Below are 27,441 nucleotides of genomic sequence, written 5' to 3'. Positions count from 1 at the left end.
CCGTTGTAAAGTTAAGAAAATAAATTCCAGGATTAAAGAATGGTACTGAAGCAGATTGATATTTTTGGAAATGGGAAATATATTCATTTCTCCAAAAACTTAGCACCCAGTGGCCTAACTAGTGTGTGTTAACATAATCCATGGATTCTGAGGGCTGGCATTATGGCCCACATTTAACTCCTGTTTGACAGTCCTGCTTCTTTGAGAAGCTTTTCCATTTTTATTTATTTTTTAAAGTGTATTAAAATTTAAATTAGATTTAGGGAACCAAGAGGCAGTAGACCTTAGATTAATAGACTCTTTCATATGTAATATGGTAACCTACATTGTCAGCAACTGAAATATTAGAAAATTTTAGCATTTCTGATAGAGCTGGTGGTCATGTAACAGAGTAATCTTAACTCAAAAGAATCTGAAGGGGCAGTAAGTTGTTGGATAGCATTGTGACTGATCTCATTAGTGAAGCCTTATATCAAGTATAAAAAAGACAATGTAGAGTAAACATGAGGGGGAGGATGTGTGCCCCACCTCTGGCAGAACACCAAGCAGGGGGAATCAAAAGAAATGCATGTGAAACAATGAAGAAAAAGTAGTCTTTTATTGGAATGGTGTTCAGTCTGTTAGTAGACTGTCCTGCTGCATTAAGCATTTGAAAATTTTAATTTTGGATTTTTTCCCCACTTGAGTAAAAAGCAAGCACACTCAGTGTATCTCATCTAAAATAGTATTCTTTTTTGATTCCTAGAATTTTAGAACTGAGAAAATACCCTGGTAGTCAGTGTGTTAATTTGAATGATGTAGTGTTAAGGCGGTTGCAGCACTGACAGCATTTCAAATCTAGGCTAAAATAACAAATGTACTCTACTAAATAAGAGAGAGGGCAAGTAGAGAAAAACTCTTATTGTTATTGATAATGCCTTTAAGTATGCAGTGTATGCATACTTATAACTTCCATTTTCCTGCTTTTGTCTGATTAGTGGAGCTTGAGGTTTTTTGTCAACTGATACTTTCTATAAAGAATAAAATGTTTCAATAGGAAGGAATACTCTTACAGTACAAGATGCTAAGATATAAAACTTCTTGTAATTTGAAACAATTGCGAAGGAACTGCTCCTGTTCCAGTGTTAGGAGCTACATTTAGGATCTGTGCATTAGGTGGTGATAATATTTAATGCATGACAAATTTGATTGGCTAAATGCTTAAGATTGCTTCATCATTTGTAATACAGTATGCATAAAGTCTTCTTGCTACTATTCTGTTAACAAATGAAATATCTTTCTCACAGATATTTTTTCTTTCCAATCAGAATGCTGATTTAAAGAAACAGCTTCATGAACTCCAAGCCAAAATCACAGCTTTGAGTGAGAAACAGGTAGGGAAAAAAGGGGGAGGGGGCATATTTTTAACATTGTGTTCTAAAGATATGTCTGCTCGAGGCTTCTAGGAGAACTGCTATTTTTCCTCATGTGTGAAAATAAGTGTGGGCAGCCAGACTCAGTTTTAATTTTGTTTGAGCTCTGTTTATCTATTTTTATTTTTGGTTGAAATCAGTGTCTAGAGTATCCCATGGGTATATGTTCCTGGCAGATACCTAAAAGCAATGTGGCAGGCTGCTGTTAACTATGTTAATTAAACTCTATAGTTTACCCATAGGGGAAAGAGGTAAAGAAAGTTAGTGGGAGTATGTGATAGAGAATCTTGTGGTTGCTGGATGTGTCTTGTTAACCTGTTTTAAAGGCTTGAGATGACATGTAACTTACCGTGGAGAAAATGGTTGTAAATAAATTGCTGTAAATGTAGGTCTCTCATTCTGATTATTGTCATACCTTTATGTTATTCTTTATTAGATAGTGACCTATTACATGAAGAAACTTTGGTGGCACCTTGCTCTATATAAATAAATCTATATCGAGCAAGAGAAGAGCATCTTGCTTTTTTTCCAAGGACATCTGCAAAGTTTTCTTTGGAATTTCTTGTATAATGACCTCTACTTCGCCAATTCACGCAGCTCCTGCCACCAGGTGGAGTGTGACAATTGATAGAGCTCTTAGTAAATGTCTATGGTAATCTGACAAAGCATTTGTTTCCTGTTCCTTCCCCACCACTCTCCCTCTGGTTGAAAGGAGTTTTCTGTCTTGGTGTAGGTGAACGTGCAAACCAAAAGCATAAGGTGATTTTCAATTCATAATTCCTGCTAGTGACAGCTTATTGAAGATTTTTGAGTAAACAGTTCTCAATAATTGATTTTCTTTTCTTTTTTTTTTTTTTTTAACTTTTGTTTAGTGAAATAATAGTAATGAGAGAAATGTATCCCTGGAGATTTCTGATTGTGTTTGTATTGTGTTTTCTATTTTGTTTTCACTTAACTAAGAGGAGAAATAAATTTTGAGAACTATGTGGAATGGATATGAGTTGTTAATTGTTCAGAACAGAATCTTTTTCCAAGCTGAGTGAACAACAGCTTTTTTTCTCCCTGTTCCTGTTCTTATGCTTCTGCGTACCCCCCTTGTCTTCTCTAGAGACAGGAGATATTTTAGATTAGGGAATTGCCAAACTAAAATTGGGAGGAGATAGCGTGGTAGAGAACAATTTGTAAGAAAAAATATAAACAGAGTTCGTTAGTATGTATTTGGCTCTGAAAGTGATTCAGTCTCTAAAGTCAAAATGATGTGTGTTAGTGAAAGTGTTCTAGCTTTAGAATTCTGTTAGCGTTGAGCCTCCTTATAGTTTCAGGGTTAGTTTGACAAGATGCCAATGAATGAGTCACTTTTGCTGAAAAATTCACGTGTTGCAGCCAGGAAAGAAGGTGAGAACTGATTAGTGGAGTAGGGGTGGGGGATGCTGTCACAAAGTTAAGACAATCTAAGCTTCATTTGGGGAAAATGGGGCAATTGAAAAAATTTACATTTATTTGAAATTTTTGTTTGTGGGAACTGATGTGAAGATTTAGTTTATTTCTATAACTTTTTCTTTAATTTCTTTTTTTTTAAACTAGGGACCTCAGTTAATAGAAAATTGTAACCATTTACGTTTATGTTCAGTTAGACATTTCATCAAGTGGTAAACTGTCATCTGAACTAAGTTTGAATTTTAGAAGCTAGAATTTTAAAAAATGGGGCTGCCATCAGGAAAACCTTAGGTATACAAAGTAAAGAAAGTAAAGAGAAACGGAATCAGAAACTGAAATGCAATCTTGCAACTTTAAAAATATTTTCTTAACTGTTAAAACAACCTTTTGATAGAACATGAAATATATCATTTTTAGGTAGACTAGTACTTGAATAAAGCACAGCTGTAAAGTTCAGAAGCTGGGCCTTCCTCAGACTTATTTCCAACATAAAACATTGATAATTCAGTTTGAAATAGTTTTCTTTTACAACAAACACCTAATGCGGAATGCCTAGCATTTTGTTTTTCCTTCTCAAAAGATCTACTTAGCCTCTGGCAAAACACTGATTTTCCTTTTACTTTCATTACTAAAATCTGAATTACCTTACTCACATGACAGATATTTTAATTTAACATTAATTTTTTTGGTTGTGAGAAAAATGCTAAATTCAGCAAAGTACAAAGAATGTCATATTCCAGAATTAACAGCTACTAACCATTATCATTATTTGTTTCTATTCCTTTTATACTATGTTCACTTTTCTATTGTCATTTTTTCTATAGCCACTTAAAAATTTATACAAGTAATAGATGCACACATGCTCTTTTTTTGCTTTATTAAAAAAACAAACATTGTGGATAGTCATTAATTCTTACAGTAGGCACTTATTCTTATTTGTTATTACTACCTCAATCTTTGGTACTTAATCAGTTTCTTCCTCAAGACTAATTATGAAATGTTATGCTCCATTTGGGAAAATATGGTCTTTAGTGAGCATCTTTCATGGCTAAAACTCAGTGAATTTCATTGAATTCTTGGTTAGAAGGTTCCAGTGTTTTCAAACTGTAACTTGAGATTTTTGAATAAACTCCCTATTGCATATTTTGAAATCAGCTCCTTGGCCCACAGGGCTTTAATTTGTGGTTGACAGTTTTAACTCAGGAAATCCCCAGACTTGATTGGTTAAACCAATTACATGGTATGGAGCCATTAAAAAATCATGATTTCAAAAAAATTTTAATGATAGAGGATGTGCTCTTGATAAAGCAAGTGAAAAAGTACATGCAGCTTCATATGCATTATAATCCCACTTTTGACTGTGTTTTATGTATGTATGTATGTAGGCATGTAAATACATAATAGAAACAGTGTCACTATGGAGTATTGGAAGGTGATGAATTTACAGGTGGTTTATTTTTTCTTTATGGTCTTAATGTATGTTTGCTTTAATCTCTACAGTAAATATGTTGCCTTTTTATAACCAGGAATAGACAAGAAACATTATTTTAAAAAATTTTTAACACCAAACTTTTGTCTGTTCTACAGAGAGTTAGCATTTAAATATCCAGTGACATTCTCCTCATGGTATATGAACCACTCTATTCAGAGAATCCATCTATTTTAAATACTACTAATACTGAAGTATAGAAGCAACTATTAATTTCTTTAATAGGGTTCATTCTTATTTTGCACCCCTTCCTCCTCATTTTGGCATGATGTGTGGTCTTTTGCTTGTCAGAATAGAGGTTAGATAGTTTTTTAAAACAGTCATCTTGCATTTGATGCTTTTTTAAACTGAAATTATTATGAACATCTAACATTTTTGAGTGTTTTTTAAAACTACGATTTTTGTAGGTTCAAATACTTAGTGGTCTGGCTATAGATTATAATTTGGTTATTCCTCTAATATTTGATAATAGGATGTTTCCAGTTTTTTGCTGTTACAAATACTGCTATGGTAGAAATGCGTGTGTGAATTTGTCTCTGATTGCCTTAGGATACATTCTTAGGTGTGAGATTACTGGATGTATTGGTCGGCCATTGCTGTAATAGTTCTGCATAACAAACCAGTGTTGTATTGAGTAGCTTACAACATTTATTTTCTCACTGGATCTGTATATCACCTTGAGTTTTCCTGATCTAGGCTAGACACATCTTCTTGAGTTTGTGGGTTGGCTGGTCCTGCCAGCTCTGCTCTGTACCTGTTCACTTGGAGGCCTGCCACGAAGAGGCAGCAACAACCTGGGGCATACCCGTTTCACCAGAATACCAGAAGCAGACCAAAATACATTTTTAAGTCTCTGCTGGCATCAAGTCTTTTAAAATCTCACTAGCCGAAACAAATCATGTGGCCAAGCCCTGCAAAGTTACATGACAAAGGGTGTGGATAATAATTTTATAACAGAATATAAAGAATTGAAAACAATAATCCATCTACCTTACTTGGTTAAAGTTAGTATAAAAGAATTTAAGTTCTTTTTCTTTTTTTTTTTTTTAATTTTTAATTTTTTTAATTTTTTATTTTTTATAAACATATGTTTTTATCCCCAGGGGTACAGGTCTGTGAATCACCAGGTTTACACACTTCACAGCACTCACCAAAGCACATACCCTCCCCAGTGTCCATAATCCCACCCCCTTCTCCCAAACCCCCTCCCCCCAGCAACCCTCAGTTTGTTTTGTGAGATTAAGAGTCACTTATGGTTTGTCTCCCTCCCAATCCCATCTTGTTTCATTTATTCTTCTCCTACCCACTTAAGCCCCCATGTTGCATCACCATATGATAGTTGTCTTTCTCTGCTTGACTTATTTCGCTAAGCATGATACGCTCTAGTTCCATCCATGTTGTCGCAAATGGCAAGATTTCATTTCTTTTGATGGCTGCATAGTATTCCATTGTGTATATATACCACATCTTCTTGATCCATTCATCTGTTGATGGACATCTAGGTTCTTTCCATAGTTTGGCTATTGTGGACATTGCTGCTATAAACATTCGGGTGCACGTGCCCCTTTGGATCACTACGTTTGTATCTTTAGGGTAAATACCCATTTCCTTACACCACACACAAAAATAGACTCAAAATGGATAAAGGACCTCAATGTGCGAAAGGAATCCATCAAAATCCTTGAGGAGAACACAGGCAGCAACCTCTTCGACCTCAGCCGCAGCAATATCTTCCTAGGAACAACGCCAAAGGCAAGGGAAGCAAGGGCAAAAATGAACTATTGGGATTTCATCAAGATCAAAAGCTTTTGCACAGCAAAGGAAACAGTTAACAAAATCAAAAGACAACTGACAGAATGGGAGAAGATATTTGCAAACGACATATCAGATAAAGGACTAGTGTCCAGAATCTATAAAGAACTTAGCAAACTCAACACCCAAAGAACAAATAATCCAATCAAGAAATGGGCAGAGGACATGAACAGACATTTCTGCAAAGAAGACATCCAGATGGCCAACAGACACATGAAAAAGTGCTCCATATCACTCGGCATCAGGGAAATACAAATCAAAACCACAATGAGATATCACCTCACACCAGTCAGAATGGCTAAAATCAACAAGTCAGGAAATGACAGATGGCTGGCGAGGATGCGGAGAAAGGGGAACTCTCCTACACTGTTGGTGGGAATGCAAGCTGGTGCAGCCACTCTGGAAAACAGCATGGAGGTTCCTCAAAATGTTGAAAATAGAACTGCCCTATGACCCAGCAATTGCACTATTGGGTATTTACCCTAAGTTCTTTTTCTTGAAAGAACTTAAGTATATATATTTTTTATAAAAACATATTTTTTACTACTTATTTCCAAATAGCCTCCAGAAAATGCTGTATCAGATTAACAGCAAATATGACAGTACCTAGTTTTTCCCAGGAGGTACCCTGTGGGAGGAAAAAAGCATTTCGCTAATGTGGAAGATGAGTTAATAGGTATCTGATGCTTAACTGGCGGTTTATTTTTCAAGCCACTTGTCCATGGTACAGATATTCCATAGTATTCTTTAGAATACTTAGAAACTTAGAATACTTAGAAACATTTCAGTTTTAGGTTTTATTTTCCTTTTACCCTTTATCCTATTTTTCTTATTCCTTTTTAGAGAGACACCTTCATAGTCTTTGGCCTTTGCTACTGCTTTGCTTTTCTGACTCTATGTTTAAAAATTACAGTCTCTATTCCTTATAGATTGCTTAACCTAATATAAGATGAAATACTTTCTGGGTTTAATAAATAGTTGCCATTTATGAAGCCATTCTCATTTTAAATTTGAACATATCTTACTAAAATGGATTTGAAGCCTTTGAGAGAGAAGTTTCTGTTCCTGTCATAACTAATTATGTTTCTGATGCATAGAACAACATTATTTAAGCTAAGTAGGTGACGTGAAAAAGGGACTGTGGTTGGGGGAGGGGAAACTGGAGTTTGATTCTGTTCCTGAAATAGACTTTTTCATAGATTTTGAGTTAATAATTTAATATATCTGTTTCCTTGTTTATGGGATGTTTGAATAATGCCTTTTAGGAGTTAATGAAGGTATATCATTGTATATGTATCTATCATGTATATATATCTATTGAGTGCACTGAATGTTTTTGGAGGTAAGTTCTATTTCAATGGAATAGGTTAGCTTTAGTCATAGTGGTTAACTTCATCTCATATGGAACACCTTCATCCTACCGGTCAAGTACTACTTTTTTTCCCCCAAGTACTACTTTTTTTAAGAACTTAGAACATTTAATGCAGTCATGAGTAAGTACATCACTGTAATAAATAAACTGGGATGTGGACTGTTTTGACTTAGCCATGGTTATATATATAAATTAATCCGTATTTGATTTGAGACTAGAATCCAGATCACTATATTCTTTGTTCCGTTTTATTTGGTAAATTATATTCTTAAACTATTCTGTGGACCTTTATCAAATATTTTTTTGAAATAGGACATTAGGCACAATAATTACATTACCTTTAGCTTCATTGCATTGGAGTCAAGTAAGTAAATTAGTTCTTGTAGTCTAATAATGGTAACCTGATAGATGATTATCTCCAGCCTCTGATGCTGGTGACTGTAGAATGTGTCCCTTTTTCATTCAGAACCAAACTAGTGTGATTGGCTCATCACATTAGAATTTAAGATTGTTATTTTATTAGAGATTCTTAAATTATAGTGGGAATTTGACCTCATCTTTGTCCAGAGCTTAGGAGTTCCCTAGGATTCAGTCAAGTTCATCCCTCCTGCACAGTATTTATGGGACACCATTGGTCCAGTTGTTTGTTGAGTTTACTTCCTCTTGTGTACACAGGGGATCAGCTTCTTACTCTGTTTTTTCTTTTTATATCCTTTATTCTTGGAGTACATTTGTTGCTATTGCCAGTAGTTGTACCTAACTAATCAAAGATTGACAAAGAAGCTTGATGAAGTAACTCATATTTTAATAATGTATGCCATGTTATTGTAGGATATTTTACTTGAGTGTGGTGGAGGGAATCAAGTAGGGTGGTGGTTTTTGCCAAATGCAGCAATTCTGCTTCTCGTAGTAGGTTGGGGCAATCTTTTTAGTTCATTCTAATCATTTATTTTTGATGCTGTCAAATGAAATGAATTTTTATTTTTATTTTATTCTTTTTTGAGAGGAAGAGAGACAAAGCAGGGGGGAGGGAGCAGGAACGGGCAAAGAGAATCTTAAGCAGGCTCGACTCCCAGCACAGTGTGGATCCCACAGTTGTGAGATCATGACCTGAGCCAAAATTAAGTCAGATGCTTAATTGACTGAGCCCCCCAGGTGCCCCGTGGAATGACTTTTTCAGTTCAGTTTGAAATTCTTAATGTTCATCATTGGATGTTACATGTCTTGACACTGAACTACTGGGATCTATTGTATTTTGTTTTCTTTCTTTTCTTTTTTTTTTTTTTAAAGATTTTATTTATTTATTTGACAGAGAGAGATCACAGTAGACAGACGCAGGCAGAGAGGCAGGCAGAGAGAGAGAGAGGGAAGCAGGCTCCCTGCTGAGCAGAGAGCCCGATGCGGGACTCGATCCCAGGACCCTGAGATCATGACCTGAGCCGAAGGCAGCGGCTTAACCCACTGAGCCACCCAGGCACCCTGTATTTTGTTTTCTTTCTATGTTTATTTCTTACTTATTGAATAACATTTGCATCAAGCAATGAAAATCTGGACAAAGTCTAAGGTTGTGGAACTTTTTTCAAGCTCTGTATTTAGGGACTCTTCACTTTGACTCTTTGGAGAACATTAATCTTAACTTTTGACTGACTGGTTGATGGTGTGCACAACAAATGCTTATTTCATGGGGCCTTAGCCAGTAGAACTTTTGACTTCATTATTAAATTACTTTGTGCTTTCAAGTAGTCTCTTCCCTTCAATGTATTCCCTTCTGCCTGGGATCTGTGTTTTTTCAAATGTCTTTATTGTTCTAAGATTCTGACTCTTCTGTTTATTCCACATACATTTATTGTGAGTTTTCTATAGTGGACGGTATGGTACTAGGTCCCTGGAGGGTGAAAAGAATGAAAATGTTGCAAATGGCATATCCAGTAAAGGGTTAGTAGCCAATTGGGCGCCTGGGTGGCTCAGTGGGTTGGGCCGCTGCCTGCAGCTCAGGTCATGATCTCAGAGTCCTGGGATCGAGTCCCGCATCGGGCTCTCTGCTGGGCAGAGAGCCTGCTTCCCTCTCTCTCTCTCTCTGGCTGCCTCTCCATCTACTTGTGATTTCTCTCTGTCAAATTAACAAATTTAAAAAAAAAATCTTTAAAAAAAAAAAGAACTTATAAAACTCAACACTAAAAAGCAAATAATCCAATTAAGAAAGAGCAGAAGACATAGACAGTCATTTCTCCAAAGATGCCAATAGACACATGAAAAGATGCTCCACATCACTCATCATCAGGGGAAGGCAAATCAGAATCACAATGAGATATAGCAGCTTACATCTTTCTGAATGTCTAAAATCAAAAACTCAAGAAACAAGTGTTGCTGAGGATGTGGAGAAAAAGGAACCCTTGTGCATTGTTGGTGGGACTGCAAACTGGTGCAGCCACTGGGGAAGACAGTATAAAGGTTCTTCAAAAAAATTAAAAATAGAAGTACCCTACAATCCAGTAATCTCACTGCTGAGTATTTACCCAAGAATATGAAAACAGTAATTCAAGGGGATATATGCACCCCCGTGGTTTCTGCAGCATTATTTAGCCAAATTATGGAAGCGACCCATGTTCATCAATAGATGGATGGATAAAGATGTGGTATACATACACAATGGAATATTATTCAGTCATAAAAAGAACAAAATCTTGTTATTTGCCGTAACATGGATGATCAAAGAGTAAAGTGCTATGATATGCGAAATAAGGCAGTCACAGAGTAATTATATGTGAAATAAGGCAGTCAGAGAATAATAAATACTTTATGATTTCACTCATGTATGGAATTTAAGAAAGGAAACAAATAAAGAGGGGAAAGAGATAAACCAAGAAACAGACTCTTAATTATAATGAACAGATGGTTACCAGAGGTGAGATGGAAAGGGTGTTGGGTGAAATAGGTAAAGGCGATTAAGAGTACACTTATCTTGATGACTACTGGGTGGTAGAAGTGTTGAATCAATATATTGTATACCTGAAACTAATAATAACACTGAATGTTAACTACATTGGGATTATAATAAAAAAAGAAAAGAAAATCTTGGAGTGTTATTTTCCTGTGACTGGTCATCACCTTCAAGATGTTCAAACTCATTAGCACTGATGCTTTTAGCAGCTCATTCTTGATTGACTCTCTTGCATCCTTCCCTGCCTTACGTATCCCAGAAGTTCCCTGGTGTCATCTCTTTATACTGGTCTCACTCAGTTCTCTGTGCCTTTGCATATGCTGTTCTCTATGCATGAATTCTCTTTCCTTTTTACCTGGTAAATTCCTACTTATCCTTTGAAGATCCAGTGTAAGCAAGATCCTCTAGAAAGTTTTCCTTGACTTCTTTCTACTCTGCAGGCAAAGCTAGATAGGTATCCCTTTTCTGTGTACTCATGGTATTTGTGCCCACCTCTCTTATTTGTTTTCATTGCACTGTGTTGTAATTATTTGTGAGATTCTTGAGGATAGAGAATGTGTCTTCCTCATATTGGTACCCCTCAAGCCTAGCATAGTAGATATATAGCAAGTGTTTTCAAATATATTAATTCATTAGGCTTTCAAGAAGCTAGTAGTCTAGTAAGGTGGCCTATCATGTCCATGCTCAGGCATTTTCCCATTCAAAGATTTTCCTTTCAGTTTCAGTTTCCTTTTTTTTTTTTTTTTGGAGAAAAAATATTCTCAATGTTGCTTCCTACTTGAATGTTTTAAGAATGTTCAATAACATTTTTACTGTTTCAATTCAGAGCAGCTTTCTCTTAGTTTCAGAAAAGGAAAACTTCTATGATGTGAAGTAGTATAAAACAGTAAATGAGCCAGGCCAGCAGTCTGGAAATGTGATGTATCTAGAAACAGTCTCCTCTGTGGTGTTGCTACGTCACTTATTTTTGTCTGTTGTACCTTCTTCTTTGGGTTCTCCTGACTTTATAAAACATGCTTACATTTCTTTTATCTTTTAAATAACAAGAATTTATTTTTCTTAATTTCTTTCTGCCATTGCCCTGTCTTTGTGTCACTTCATGATTAAACTTCTTAAAAAGCTTAATCTTGGCTTAGTCTCTATTTGATGTTACTTTTGCCTTACCTTGTAGCCCATTATCAACTCACTGCAGTCAGTTTCCATCTTCATTCTGCTCTAGTGAACTCACTGAAACTTCTAGTAACATAACTACCAAATCTAAAATACTTTTTTTTTTTTTTAAAGATTTTATTTATTTATTTGACAGAGAGAAATCACAAGTAGGCAGAGAGGCAGGCAGAGAGAGAGAGAGAGGAGGAAGCAGGCTCCCTGCTGAGCAGAGAGCCCGATGCGGGACTCGATCCCAGGACCCTGAGATCATGACCTGAGCCGAAGGCAGCGGCTTAACCACTGAGCCACCCAGGCGCCCCCTTTTTTTTTTTTAACTTCATTTTACTTGAACTAACTGTAGCATTTCAGGTTAATGACCATTTCCTTCTTAAGGTTTTCTTCTTCAGAAAACCAAGAAACTTCCTTTCTTAGTTCTTTGACCACTTCAAATGCACCTACTCACTTTTCTTCTCAGCCACTTCTTCCTTACCCTGCCCTTTAAAAATTAATATTCTGTGGTGTTTCATCCTTGTCTTCCTTTTCATCTTGTTCTCCCCCCCTCCATGGGTAGCATACAACCTCAAACCACCACTGAGTGCCAGTGACCTCTAAACCTTTATTTCTTCTTCCCCTCTCTCTCCAAACTCTAGACAGATGTGCATTTTCCGCTTCAGCCTATTGGATGTCCCAGGGCTCCATATTCTCCAGATAGAACCCCAAATCCACCCCCTTCAGATTCTACTTCTTTCCCTTTTTGGTTAATGACATTCCATTTATCTAGTGGCCAAGCAAAAAGTGGAAGTCGTCATGGTCCTTTTGTCTCTCTCTCAGTCTCTTATCCATAATTGCAAAGTCCTGTTTATTCAAGCTCTTTAACATTGCCAGTGCTCCCTTACTCCATTTACATGGCAGCCCCTTGCATCCAGTCCTGTCTTTATCATCTAACCTTTCACTTTTAAAAGGAAGATGTAAAATACAACCTTTTTAGGTTGGCTTTCCTGCTTATGACTCTTCAGTAGCTCCCTTTGCCTTAGAGTCTAGGAAGAAATCCAGACTCCTTATGGTGGCCTCATTATCTTACCCATGAGCTTCTCCATTGAAACCATACACATCTTGTCCTCCAGACTTGACACATACTTACATTTTCTTTATTATGCTCTATCGTTTCTTCGACCTGGAATGTTCTTTCTTATCTTCTTTGTTTAGTACTTAAACCTAATGTAAGCAAAGGTTTGACCCACAGGCTCATTTACAGGACAGTACAGTACAGAAATAGCCACATATGAAAAGTGGAAAACAACTGCAAATGTATCCGTGTGCATTAGCAAGTAATACACAAGAGTTAACAATACATGCATATTATGAAGTACTTACCCGAGTAGGAAGATGAATGGAAGATAAAAATATCAAATTGTAAAACATTACAGTATGATTTATTTAAAATACAAAATATTAAAAAAATTTGTGTATATGCGTTCATGGTTATTTACACTTGAAAATATGTGGAGGGTGCATGGGTGGCTCAGTCAGTTAAGCATCTGCCTTCTGCTCCAGTCATGATCCCAGGGACCTGGGATTGAGCCCTGTGGCCAGCTAAATGAATAGAATCTTTAAAAAGAAAGAAAGAAAGAAAAAGAAAGGAAGGAAGGAAGGAAGGAAGGAAAGAAAAGAAAAGAAAAGAAAAGAAAAGAAAAGAAAAGAAAAGAAAAGAAAAGAAAAGATGTGCGAAAAGTTCTAGACTATTTAGAATTATTTGCATGGAACTGTTAATAGTGATTTCTTAGAAATGTGGGATTCCAGAGAGGTGACCAAGGAAGCTGGTGCTTTTAACTTTTTATACTCTTTATTATCTGTATTTTTTTATAAGGAGCGTATTAGTTTTTTAAACTAGTGAAGTATAGTATAGATATAGAAAACTACATATATATGTGTTTATATTTATGTGTATGTATATATAGTTCAGATATATTTTTGCAAGCTGGAACACCTGGGTAACTAGCACCCATGTCAGTATCAGATATTTACTACACAAAGTTTTTGGGCTTTCTTTATTTCATTCCAGTTCCCTTCCACCAGAGAAACCACTATTGTGACTTCTAACAGCATAGATTAATTTTGCCTACATATGGAATCATGTAGAGTATGTTTTTTTTCTGTCTTTCTTATTTTATTCAACATTATTTTTATAAGATTACATCTGTTTCTTGGGAAGTTTTAAAAAAATGTTTATTTTGAAATACAAGAGTCATAGGAAGTTATCTTTTAAAATTTTAAATCACTCAAGAAAAAAGTTTGTTATCTCTGATATATTCATCCCTGACATCTTTTGGCTTAGCTAAATGCTTTCTCTTGTGAATTGGTAGTTCCTTGCTCTGTTTCTCTCTATCGTATTGATTTTACTATTTGTTGGTATGTAAGAAGGACACTAAGAACACTAAGGACACTAAGGAGGACACTAAGAATTGTGTCCTCATCACACCTAAAACCTGGTGTATACCTAGTGCTTCACTCAAAGTGATATTTAAACATTTGTTAAAGAAAAGCAAGAGGTTCTAATCATGACTGGCCTTTATATCTATTGAATTTCTCTGAACTGGTTTCCTCATCTATAATATGGGCATTAAAATGACCAGTTCAGATGCTTTTAGCTGTATGTAACTGAAAGGCTAACTAAAAGTGACTAAAACAATAAGTGGACTTATTCACCTAATGAGTTACTGGAGTTGTCTGGTTCAGCAGCACCATCAGAACCCAAGTTCTAGTCATCCATCTGCTCTGCCACCATCAGCATGTCAGCAAACATTGCTCATGGTCATTGCTGTAACTCCAGGCTTTATATCCTTACGCATGAACATTCTGGGGCAAAAAAAAAAAAAAAAAAGACCAGTTATTCTTAAATGTCTCTTTTTAAGAGCAGGGAAAACCTTAGTTAGAGGCCCTCAACAGACTTTGCATCTCATTGACCATTTTTGTCACATGCCAATGCTTAAAGTAGTCACCGGCAAGAAGAGTGGATCCAAGACTGATTTAGGTTCTGGAGCTGAGGATTTGCCTCTCAAACATTTGGAGGCTAGACACCCAAACAAAATTGGTTTTTGTTAGCATAGGAAGCAGAAGGAATAGAGAATAATGGATGTTGAAAAAGCAATGAACAGTGTCTGTCTCCATCTATGACTATAACAGTTTTCTCTACTAATGTAAATTAATTATAATGTATATTTGAAGATGTGTGAATCCTGAAATACTATACAGTTAAAATATCCATTAGTGCTTGTTACTGGTTTTAGAAAAGTCTCCCTTTGCCATCCTAAACTAGCAACCTGCTTTAGGGCAAGGAATGCAGAAATAATTTTACTATAAAAAAGATTTTACTATAATATATTGCCAAAGTAACATATTATAAGGAGGTAAATCTATTATAGAAAATAATGTAATTTATTTCAAATGTGAGCTATGAATTATTTTTAAAATTGTTTGATATTTAAAATATTTGTTTATAAGCTATATTGTCACCATTGTTATTAATATTAATATTCCATGCCTTTGAAGCATAGCAGCCTTGATGTCCCTTTGTTAACAATACTTTCACACCTACATTGTTTAAGAATATCAGAGTTTATCAAAACCTGGTGATATTTATGGATTTCAGTTTTTATAATTGTTGAACATTATAATAGACAGGCCAGATCACAGATTCTTGCATTTCTTTTTCCCAACAGAGAAAGGTGAGAAAACCAGACAGGAAAAAGGAGTTTACTCTTGGGCTGTTGTCTTCACATGGTAGCTGGTTGGAGAGGCTGCCCTGTAAAATTATCTTCACAGAAGACATGTTCCCCAAAGTTGATTTACTCCAAGTTCAGGAAGCAAATGTTTGTGTAAATCAGTATGGATTGACTAACTTCTTTCCGACTAGCTCTGTCTGAAAATGACCAGAGTAATTATTAGTTTCTGTCAGTTAAGCACCAAACTTTCCTTTGCTCTGAAAGATGAGGCCCTAGAAATCTCCAACTAATGTGTTTAATTTGTTACCTTTTAAAAAACCTTTCACCTTTTGCTAGAACAGATTATATCATTTTGACCAAAAAGAAAACTAAAGATAGAGATCAATTCTGAACTTAGTTCTTTTATGAGCAGTGAATGATTATTGCTGATCTCATTTTATCTAGTCCTTTCTGTCATCTAATATAGTACATGGAAAAGAAATTAGCACTCCTATTCCTCTGGAGTAAAGAAGCACAGATAAACTTACCCTGAAAAGTTATAATGCCAAAGGAAAAGGATTTAGTAAATTGGGGAGTGTGTTCACTGAAAGAATTTGAGATTTGTTGTGTGCAATTAGTCATGAATTTGAGACAAATTTATAGAAGTGTAAGTTAATTGACCTTTTAATTAAGAATGAGATAACAACCTTACTTTATTTTTTTTTAAATGTATTATTTCACAGTTCACCTTTTTCATGGAATGTTTATTTGATTTTTAAAATAATCTGGAGTGACATCAGGCAAGGGAAACAAAAGTGAAAGTAAACTATTGGGACAACACTGAAATAAAAAGCTTCTGCACAGCAAAGGAGACCATCAACGAAACAAAAAGGCAGCCTAACGAATGGGAGAAGATACTTGCAAATGATATATCTGATAAGGCTTTAATATTCCAAGTATGTAAAGAATTTATACAACTCAACACCAAAAAACTCGAAAAATCCCATTAAGAAATGGACAGAGAACCTGAATAGCCATTTTCCTAAAGACATGCAGATGGCCATCAGACAATTGAAAGGAGATTCCACATCCCTAACCATCAGGGAAAGGTAAATGAGAACCAAAATGAGATATCACCTGATATCTGTCACCATGGCTAGAATAAAAAAGATGAGAAGTAAGCGTTGGATAGGATGTAGAGTAAAAAGAACTTTCATGTACTGTCGGTAGGGATGTAAGTTGGTACAGCCACTGTGAAAAACAGTATGGAAATTCCTCAAAAAATTAAAAATAAAAATGTCGTGTAATCCAGTAATTCCACTATTGGGTAGTTGCCCAACGAAAACAAAAGCACTAATCCAAAAAGATATGAGCACCTCTGTGATTATTGCAGCATTATTTACAATAGGCAAAATATGGAAGCAACCCAAGTGTCCATTGACAAAGGAGTGGGTAGAACATACAAACGCATGCACGGGTATTACTTGGCCATAAAAAAGGATGAGATCTTGTGACAATGGATAGACTAGAGAGTATAATGCTAAGTGAAACAGAGAAAGACGAATAACGTGATTTCACTTACATGTGGAATCTAAAAACAGAGCCATAAATACAGAGAGCAAACTGATGCTTGCCAGAGGAGAAGGGGAGTGGGGCATGGCCAAAACTGGTGAAGGGGAGTGGGAGGTATAGGCTTCTAGTTAATAAGTCCCAGGGATAAAACATGAGAACGCAGGGGAATATATTCAACAGTATTGTAATAGTGTCGTATGGTGACAGATTGTAGCTACATTGGTGGTGAGCACAGAATAACATACAGACTTGTTAACTCACTATTTTGAATACCTGAAACTACGTGTTACATTGTGTATCAGTTAAACTTAAATGAAAAATAATCTGGAGTGAAATCTCCCAGAGTATTATTCATATCTTAAAATCCCCAACTAAAGGCAAAAATAAGAGCTGGAAGCCACTTGTAAACACTTGTCACAAAAACTTCTGAAGGTGTACTTTTCCTGCTCTGATTTCTGTTTGTCCTAGATACCAGTTCATCAGATGAAACAGTTTTTGCAAACTATCAGAAGTATTGCCCTTGCTGCTAATAGCTGATAAGATTACATATAACTCTTTTTAGATTTTCAGTTTCCCATCTTACTTGCTTAATTATCTTCTTTAGGTATAAAGCATTTTATAGCCATCACTTCTGAAGAGAAATTGATTAGTTCCCCAAAGATGGAAAGACTAATATGATTCTCTAGAGCAGGGACTGGCAAACTATGGCCTGCACCTGGGCCAAATCTGGCTTACTGCCTGTTTTTGTAAATAAAGTTACTGGAACACAACCATGTCTTTCATTTACATCCTGTCTATGGCTGCTTTTGTGCTATAATGGCAGAATTGAGCAGTTGTAGCAAAGACCTGTTTATAGGCTGTTTATAGAAAAAGTTTGTCAGCCATTGCCCTAGAGAAATTTAACCAGGGGGACACTTGACTTAGATATTAAGCACAGTATAATGGTCTAGGGCAGGAGGGAGTGCCACACTGAGAATAGGGTTTATACCAAATAATGAGAAGACTCTCTTACATATAGGCCAGCCGTGTGGTTTTCTACTGATTTTTAGTACCTCATTTTCTAAAAGTCTCTTTTATTTTGGATACTTTCTCTCTCCTTCTTGTTTCCATTCTCCTTCTCTTTTCTAGATTTATTAAGGTATAACTAATATGAAACTCACATTTTTAAAAAGGTTTAATTTTTGTTGGGTTGAAACTATCAAGTCAAGATAATGAACATATCTGTCACCTCTAAAAGTTTCCTTGTGTTCCTTGGTAATCTCTCCCTTCCTCTCAGCCCCCAGTCTTGTCCCCAGGCAAACATTGGTCGGCTTTTTGTCACTATAGATTAAGTTTACAGATTTTAGAATTTTAATAAATAGGTTTATCCAGGATCTACTCTTCGAATTGTTTCTGGTTTCCAGCTATTAGATAGAAAACTACTATGAACATTCATATGTAAGCCATTGTGTGGAGATATTCTTTCATTTCTCTTAGTTAAATACCTACTTGTGGTTGGGTGGTATGGTAAGTATATTTTTAACTTTAATGAAACTGCCAAAATGTATACCATTTACATTCCTACCAACAGTGTATGAGAGTTTTAGTTGCTCCATACTCCTTCATTCCTAAATATGAACATAACAGCCAACAATCTCAAGATATATAAGGGAAGGCACTAAAATGAAAATCAAAACAGACCAAGAACATCATATGGGACAATTCAAAATAACTATAACTTTAGATCCTCAAAGAGAAGGTATTGCATCTGTGGAGCAAGACCAGGATAATAGAATAAGAGAACAAATAGAAAACAAAAAGGATTCTTGAAAACAAAAAAAGGTTTTGAAAATGAGATTGGAATAATCTCTTAATACAGGGAAGGGTGAAGTGATCAGTGATGGAAGAGAGAAAAATTTTAGAGGATCACACCAGAGGTCTGCTGCCTGACTAATAGAAATTCTAAGACAAGAGAACTGAAGATGGAGAGGGAGAAAATCATCCAGTAACTAATATAAGGAAATTTTTCAGATGTCTCATATATTCCAGATGAACAGAATTTACTGAGTACCAAACACTGCAAATGAAGAAAGACCCACACGCCCATACTGAGCGGCACATCATTGCAAAACTTCAGAAAAACAGGAAAAAGAGATATTAAGCTTCCTCAGAGGGAAAAACAGTTGCAAACAAGGATTGGGAATCAGATGGCATCAGACTTGTCAGCAGCAGCAGCAACAGCACAGGAAGCTAGGATGGGGAATGATGTTTTTGAAATTCAGAAAAGCAATTTGCAATTTGAAATTCTGTTCCCAGTCCAACTCTTGATCAAGTCTGAAGGTAGAGGGCCGCCTGGGTGGCTCTGTTGGTTAAGCGTCTGCCTTCAGCTCAGGTCATGATTTCAGGATGATGGGATCAAGCCCCATGTCAAGGCTCCTTGCTTAGTGGGGAGCCTGCTTCTCCCTCCCTCTACCTTCTGCTCCCCCTGCTCATGATCTCTCTCTCTGCCAAATGAATAAATAAAATCTTAAAAAAAAAAAAAAAGTCTGAGGATAGGACAGAAACATTGCAGACATACAAGGTCACAAGACTTACCTCCCATGCATTCTTTTTGAGGAAGCTACTGGAGGATGTTCTCCATTAAAATAAGAAAATGAACCAGTAGAGATGAAGACATGGATCCAGAAAATGGGGAATCCAATACAAAAGAGAGATGAAGAAAATCCCGTTTGATGAAGGAAAAACCCAGATGGCTGTTGTACAACAGGTTTAGAGGCCAACCAGTTTAGTTTGGACAAGAGGATAGAGGATCTAGGAAAGATGTAACCAAGGGAAGAAAATAGACTGACTTACTCTGTGATGTGATGTGTTTTGAGCCATCATTCAGAGAGATTTTATACCTTCTTTGGAGAGTATGGGGAAGAACTAATGACAGGAATGTAGAAAACTAGGCAAATAACAAAACAAGGCATTTTTAATTCCAGGAACAACAAAATGTATAAGAAAAGTATAATTACTGTAACTAATTATCTCACCGATTAATGTTTTTTACATGATTCTAATAATACAGACTTTAAATATGGATTTAACTAAAAATTGTGGTATTACTGTAATGGTAGTAGGGGACGAAATAAGAGAAGGTAGTATAAGAACTAAATTTCAGTTATCTGTGGTAAGAACTCAGGAGGTAATGATTAAATCGAAAAATTGGGAGATCACAATGAGCATGTATTTTAAAATAAGAAGATAAATACCTGAAGAAATCTCTAAAAGACTTGCCAGTAGTTTCCTGAGAGAAACAACTAGATGTCTGGAGAGGGTTTGTATTATAAGCCTTGTACTACTAGCTTTTAAAGCTATTTTGAATATATTACTTTGGTTTAAAAAATTAGATAGAAGAATGAAAGTCTGGACTTAGCATTAGATAGGATGTTGAGTCTTTGTGGGGTATCCTGGACTCCTGAAGCACATTACCTGCTGACTAAGTGTTTGACCTTCTGTCCATCCCCAGACTGTGCTAGGGGCTCTGCTTGGGCCACTCTAATTCTCCCTTTTCACTTTTCTTAGTACAAGCCACATGGAGCTCTACAGTTGGGTAAGACATTCCTTCGCAGTCTGCCAGAGAGATGAATGTGTCCTTCGGTTGCACTTCTCTTCTGGATGGAGAGAAGATGTAGGCCCTGATAATTATAATAATATAAAACATAACAAATGCCTATTACTCTTAAGTGTAGCCCCATGAGATATTATGTCTCTTCTGCCCTTAAACTGATACCTTCTGGTACCATACTCAGCTCGGAAACTCTCAACTCCATGAGGCCAGGGATTTTTACTTGTTTTGTTCATTGATGTATTTATTGGCTGTCAGTAAATATTTGTTGAGTGAATGAGTACTCCCTGAATTACTTAAGTTCCAACAAATGTGTATCTAGAGCCTCTGGTTGCCGAGCTTAGGCTTTTGTAGGGAATATGAACATGAAAACAATTAGAGTAAATTTGAGGTCAGAATATACATGGTACCCAGAGAGGAGATTGTCTCAGTGAGAATAACTTATGGAAGCCTTCGCAAGTGAGCTGATGGCTAGAGTTGAGTATGGAAGGGTGAGGAGCAGTTTGCTAGGTAGACAGAGGCCTCCCAGGCAGAAAGAACAGTATGTGCAAAGGTGTCAGAATAGGAATAGGAAAGCATATTCAGGAACTACAAGTAGTTAGGATTGCTAGAGCTGTGGTTCTGTCAGATGAAGATTAAAAGGCAAGCTTATATGATTTGAAAACAAAGCACTTTGCCCTATTGTTTTCCTTTTAATGCTCAGTATTATAGTATTAGTAATGGTACAGTTACACAGCACTTAATATTTGCCGGACACTTTTCTGGGTGCATTGACTCTACTAATTCAATTTTTAAATCATCACAGTAACCCTAGGAGATACATACTGTTATCCCCATTTTATGCAGGAGAGGTTGAGTCAACTTACCCAAGGTCACAGAGCCAGTAAGTATGTAGAGCCCTCTATGAATCCAAGCCATGTGGCTCCCACTGTTTTGGAATTTCAAATAACATCAAGGAAAAACAAGTGATTTACATTTATTTAAAGGGGTGGATGGATCATACGAGTTGAGAACCTATTAGATTGTCAAGTGAGAGGGAGAGCATTGGGAAGTGTGTAAATAAGACAAAGCTAGATCACAAGGAGGCCTAGTGTACCCATTTCCTTGACTTTTTTTATTCTTTCTGCTTTTGTTTCAGGGCAGCTTGATTTCTAAAGCTCTGTTTCTCTGAATTTTTACTCAGTTATAAATAATGCCTGGGAGGTCATCTTTCTTTTTCACCTCAGCTGGAATGAGGACCTTCCTCCTCAAATCCACCTACTCAAAAATAGTCTCTTATGTTTGATATCAATGAGTTAATTTTTATTTTTTTATTTATTTTTTTTTCTTTAAAGATTTTATTTATTAATTTGACAGAGAGAAATCACAAGTAGATGGAGAGGCAGCCAGAGAGAGAGAGAGAGGGAAGCAGGCTCTCTGCTGAGCAGAGAGCCCGATGCGGGACTCGATCCCAGGACTCTGAGATCATGTCCTGAGCCGAAGGCAGCGGCTTAACCCACTGAGCCACCCAGGCGCCCCAAGTTAATTTTTAAATAAAAACATTTGTTAATAGTATAATTGTGTGTGTGTGTATATGCACATGCCATAGCTATAAAAGGAGACTCAGATTTTGGCTGGGGGTTGTAGTCTATCATTTCTTAAAACTTTATTTTTTTTCATTTTTAGAAAAGTCATGAATGTTCACTTGGAAAATTCAGCAAGGGAGAAAAATCAAATTTCACTTTGATCTCACTTCCATATTTTAGATCCTTTTCTTTTTTCTGTGCTGTATATTTGTATTAAAAATAAAATTGGCATTGTGCTTATTGTTTTTGAAATACCTATTTTTTAACGTGTTTTGTGCATTTCTTTACATTTTAAAGTATTCATCAAGAATATTAATTTTGAGTAGCTTGATGGTATCCTATGATATGGGACAGGTTTTCTCTGCTATTTGAAAATAGAGCTTCCCTGTGAAACCTTTCATAAGCCAAAATGATGGCATAAAGTGAGGCATATCCCCCCACTTTCCAAAAGTTTGCATTTCACCATCTTGCTTTTATGAAAGACCTGTGTTTATACAGTAATGGCTTTTTCCCTTTGGATTTGTCTCATTTAGTGAAAATGGGTAATAATGTAGGTCTTCTGGGACAGCGAAGTGGGATAACTTGAACTTTTGGAAGGTGGCGGACACCTGTATAGGGTTTATTTATCCAGTTCACTCTTTTTAGACATTTATATTGTTCTCAGTTCTCTCCTGTTTCATGTCTAGCTTTGCAGTATATATCCTGGAACATAAATATTCGCACATAATTTTGGTTCTTTCTTGGAAGTGAAAAATGACAGGATCAGGAGAAGATAAATGCTTTTTATGTTTGGTTTTTTTTTTTTTTTATTGTCTTTGTGAAAACTTTCTTCTGTGTAGAGGAATCTGCCTCAAACTGGCTTAAGCATAAAGGAGAATTTATTGGAACCGTTAGAACAACTCAGGACCCCAAGAGCAGCTTTGGGGACTAGCACTGGAGAGTTGCTGTCTCTTGTCTCTCTTTGTCTTTCTCTGCATCTGCTTCATTTCCCCTCTTTCTCAGCTTTTGTGTATACGCTTGACAGACAGAAATCTTCTGGGTACTGTACAGTTCCTAAGTTTATGTCTTCTCTGTTCAAGTCACTATCCCAGACTTGCTGGCTTTTCATTCCTGGTTTTTGGAAAGGGAATGTACTGAGCCTCGTTGGACCAGGTATCTAGTCCTGGTCCAGTTAGCTTTGGCCAGGGGCCCATGTCTCCAGTACAGACGTGGCTAGGTCAGGGAGTACCTCTCAAAGAAAGGGAGCTCGATTAGGCCCATATCCCCAGAAGTTTCCGAAGCCTTGTATATTACCTGCTTGCTCTCTGGAAAGATTATGCCCATTTTTAAGGTCATTTTCTTAAAGAATAAGCTCTTTAACGTGCTGGATGGACTTCTGCCTTGCATGTAAAGAGAAGCTTTCACAATTAATTGATTTGGCAAATATTTATTGAATATGTTTCATATGCCAGGTATCCTCTTAGATGCTGAGAATATATCGGTCCAACAAGACTAAGTCAAGGCCGTTCTTTTAGTCATCTGTGACAAGTTTGACATGCTTTGAACTGATCTTCAAAATAGCCTTTTTAAACTCTTAATCAGATTTCATTTTACCAAGAGTATAATACAATTAAGCATTGTATAAAAAGGAAACACCCATAATGTTTCCTTTGTTGGATATATCCATTCATTTTTTTTTTCTAAGTGATTGGAAGTTGTGAGGTTCTGATACTTGACATCTTAGAATTTTAAGTTAACCTTCCTCCTCCCCTCACCCCTGTGGGAGGACGGTGACTGAGTGCAGGGAGGCATTCAGGCTATTCAGTTTCCGTTCTCTGCAGATTTAAGTGTGATCCTTTATATTGAACTAGAATTTCTTATAGGTAAGATGTTGCAGGACTAGAGTTCTTCTCCTAGTGGAAAATTAACTGAAAGGAAAACCTCTGCAAAGTAGAAAAAGTGGTGTGTTTGGAATTTCCTTCAAAAACAGATTAGACCCTTAGGGGGCGCCTGGGTGGCTCAGTCGTTAGTTAAGCGCCTGCCTTCGGCTCTGGTCAGGATCCCAGGGTTCTGGGCTCAGGCTCCCTGCTCTGTGGGAAGCCAGCTTCTCCCTCTCCTACTCCCCTGCTTGCGTTCCCTTGTGTTCCCTCTCTCATTATCTCTCTCTCTCTCTTCAAATAAATAAATAAAATCTTAAAAACAAAACAAAACAGGTTAGACCTTTTTAAAGATAGTGATTTCTACCTATCAGTCAGGCTAGCAGCTAAGTCACCGAGTAAGAAACTTGAAAATGTGCTGTGTGAGCCTGGAGTTTTAGAGGGAAAATTCCCCTAAGAATCATATTTTTATGTTTTTGTGCTCTGAGTTGGATTTCCTCAGAGTTAGTGGGTAGTGCCTTCTCATGAGACCTGATTGCAGTTAGGATGGGGCAGACCTCCTTTAGTGAGCTGGGCAAGGTCTAGAACAGCCTACGGACTGTTCACACTTGTGAGACCCCTTGCTGCTGTTGGAATTAAGAGTGTTAGTGGGTTTTCCTTATTTCAGCTTGAGCCATATTATATTTGACATTTTTAAAGAGGCGCCAATTTTTTCTTTTTTTCCTCTATTTAGAAAACAAAACATGGAGAACAAAAAGTGTTAAGTTTTCCGATGTAATTCAAGTAATTTCATCCTTTTCTCCAGTTTCTAAACAAGACTGGGTTTGATGTGAGAAGTAAACCCTATGCTCTTGGCATCTATTATGTGTATTGAGTTAATATTTCAGTGCATCTAGAATGATACAAGTTTTGTACTGTACTTGTGGTAATTGAGAAAATAGTCCCTAAAATAAGGTTTTGTGTTCTTTGGTTCAAACGAGGAATCTTGGTTGTGAAAGGCTATTCTAAAAATGATAGGAAACCCTGTCCTGGAAAACTTGGAGACTCTCAAAGATTATAGCTGTGTGAATTGTTCAGTGATACAATAACTGGTTATTTGTTCTAAGATGGGAAACAAAAGGTGTCAAGCATTAATAGCCCTCTGGACATGATCTGTTGAACAGAAGTATTCTGGCTGTTTCCTTTAATCAAGTACAGTATGAACTCAGGAAAAATACTTAGTTATGGCTTTTATGTAAACCAAAACAGATTAATACCAATAATATTTTTATTTATTTTTGGTCCTACCATTCGGAGGTTTTTTCCAACACTTTATCCATCTTGATTTTTTTTTTTTTTTACTTTGTTTAAAGCAAAGAAAATCAGTTATCTTTATAAGATGTGGTACTTGATTAGCTTTTTAAAAATGGATAAGTAAAAAGCCCATCAGCTCAGCAAAAAGACTAAACTATTTGTGCTTGTAAGTAATGTAACTTTTATGGAACTGAGCCCTGAGGGGTAGGGATAGCACATGGTTTGTTTACTAGCATGAAGTACAGAGATTCTGTAGCTAATCTAAGTCTCCCTATCTAAAGGTCTTTTAAACAGGAGCATCTATGAAATCTACATTACATGTTTACAGCCAATTCCTGATTCATTGATTGGGAGAGCTCTTGTGGTAAAACAAACACAGAGGCTAAAAAATGTTTCATAGACAGTAGAAATGACATGTCCATCTTGAACAAATTTAGATTCCTAGAAATAGAACATTGTTGACAAATTTATTCACCATCTTTTTAAAAAATATGTTAGCAAGGACCTTTTTTCAAAAATCTAGTTCCTTGTTTTGAAATCTTGAGTATGATACTAGCTGAGACTAATTTGAAAACCGTCAAGGTTTACAGATCCTTAAAGTAAAAGTCCTCCTTTTGCCATTGTCACCACTTCCATATTTAACCTAGAAATAATTTGAATTAATTTGTTATGGATGCTGGCCCACACAGTCCAAGCCAATGAAAATGCAAAGTCTATTTTGCTTTTGGAGTCTTCCACCAGATGTCCCATGGAATAAGGTTGGAGTTATCAGCTTTGTTGGGAAAGGCTGAAATAAAAACAAAACTGCTGCCTACTCTAAAAACATTTTAATAGTTCTGTTTTCTTCTTCTAAGATAAAATTCAAAATCTGAGACTTTATTACCTGGAAGTAGGGAGTAGAAATTCTATAACTCTACTAAAAACAACTTTCTGTGGAAAACTTGTGTATTTGAAAAGGTATCACATTAGCTGTAGAGAAGCAAGAATATTTTAAATTTTAAGGCTTTCAATAAAAGGTACATTGTAGAGCCTCCTGGTGGCAGCAGTTCTTTGTTGCCAGAATGTCCTCATTTGAGACACCTGCCGAATGGGAGCTGATTCTGAATGAGCTAAACAGACCTATTCTACTTGTCTATATCCTTTTGAGGCTTTTATTACAAACACTCTCAGTGAAATAATATGTTGAGCATTTTAAACATTCTGATTTTAGGCTCATTTCCTCTTCTATTTTATTTTTATTTATTTATTTTTTTTAAAAGATTTTATTTATTTATTTGACAGAGATCACAAGTAGGCTGAGAGGCAGGTAGAGAGAGAGAGGGGCAGAAGCAGGCTCTCCACTGAGCAGAGAGCCCGATGCGGGGCTCGATCCCAGGACCCTGGGATCATGACTTGAGCTGAAGGCAGAGGCTTTAACCCACTGAGCCACCCAGGCGCCCCTCCTCTTATATTTTAGATGGATCCCCTAGTTGTTAACTCATATATGCCTTCCATCTGAGTTAGAGAGTCTGGATGTCATGAAGGTGTTTGTATTAAGAGATTCCATGACTCCTGCTGCCTCTATACCGGATGACTCTCTGATGGTGCAGTATGCAGACCAGGTGCTACTTTTCAGTGCATCTCACTTCAGATGCTCTGCTAGTGAAGGGATGAACTGATTGCTCTAGGGATTTGGGGAGATCAGTGGGAAGAAACCTGTGGCTAGCGTTTGTATAACAGTAAAAGCTCTGTGCAGAGAAAAGTCTTAACTGACTATTGGCTTAACTGTCACTTGTCAGTCCCTCTGAATGCCTGTGGCCAGTAGGTTGCTGTCTGAGGTGCTCACATACATCTCCCATCAGCTGTAGAATGCTTATCAAGAGCGAGTTGTGTTTGTTCCCAAGCCCGTTCATGCCACTTGTTCTTGTTGTTGTAATTATGTAATTGAACTGTTACATAAACCAGTGACTTATGAAAAAACAAGTTGTTCCCATGAAAACCAAGTTAAATCTTTGGGAAGAGCTGATAAAGGTGAGTTAGTACAAAATGGCTGCCCAATTACCTTCAGATAAGACAACTGTAAAAGAATGGGATAAATTTTTAATTCCAGAAGGATCCTACATTCAAATTGCTTCAAAGTGTCTTAAATTCTCACCATAAAAGTCACAGGTGGCCTTGGTGGGAATGCAAACTGATGCAGCCACTCTGGACAACAGTTGGGAGGTTCCTCAAAACGTTAAAAATAGAACTACCCGTGATCCAGCAATTGTATTA

At 36.6% G+C, this 27,441-nt stretch overlaps 1 protein-coding gene across 19 annotated transcripts in view; it reads left to right on the top strand.

Moving 5' to 3' along the window:
• Nucleotides 1–27,441, top strand: part of PHF21A (PHD finger protein 21A) — a 191,190-nt gene that overhangs the window by 42,072 nt on the left and 121,677 nt on the right. For all 19 annotated transcript variants that reach the window (XM_032360007.1, XM_032360008.1, XM_032360010.1 and 16 more), the window contains one exon: nucleotides 1,308–1,373. In XM_032360007.1, the coding sequence (XP_032215898.1) occupies nucleotides 1,308–1,373 (66 nt within the window). The remainder of the gene's footprint in view (nucleotides 1–1,307; nucleotides 1,374–27,441) is intronic.

This window comes from Mustela erminea, chromosome 9, assembly GCF_009829155.1.
Source record: "Mustela erminea isolate mMusErm1 chromosome 9, mMusErm1.Pri, whole genome shotgun sequence".
Lineage (NCBI taxonomy): Eukaryota > Metazoa > Chordata > Mammalia > Carnivora > Mustelidae > Mustela > Mustela erminea.
The sequence above is the reverse complement of the archived record's forward strand: the minus strand, read 5'-3'. Positions and strand labels throughout refer to the sequence as shown.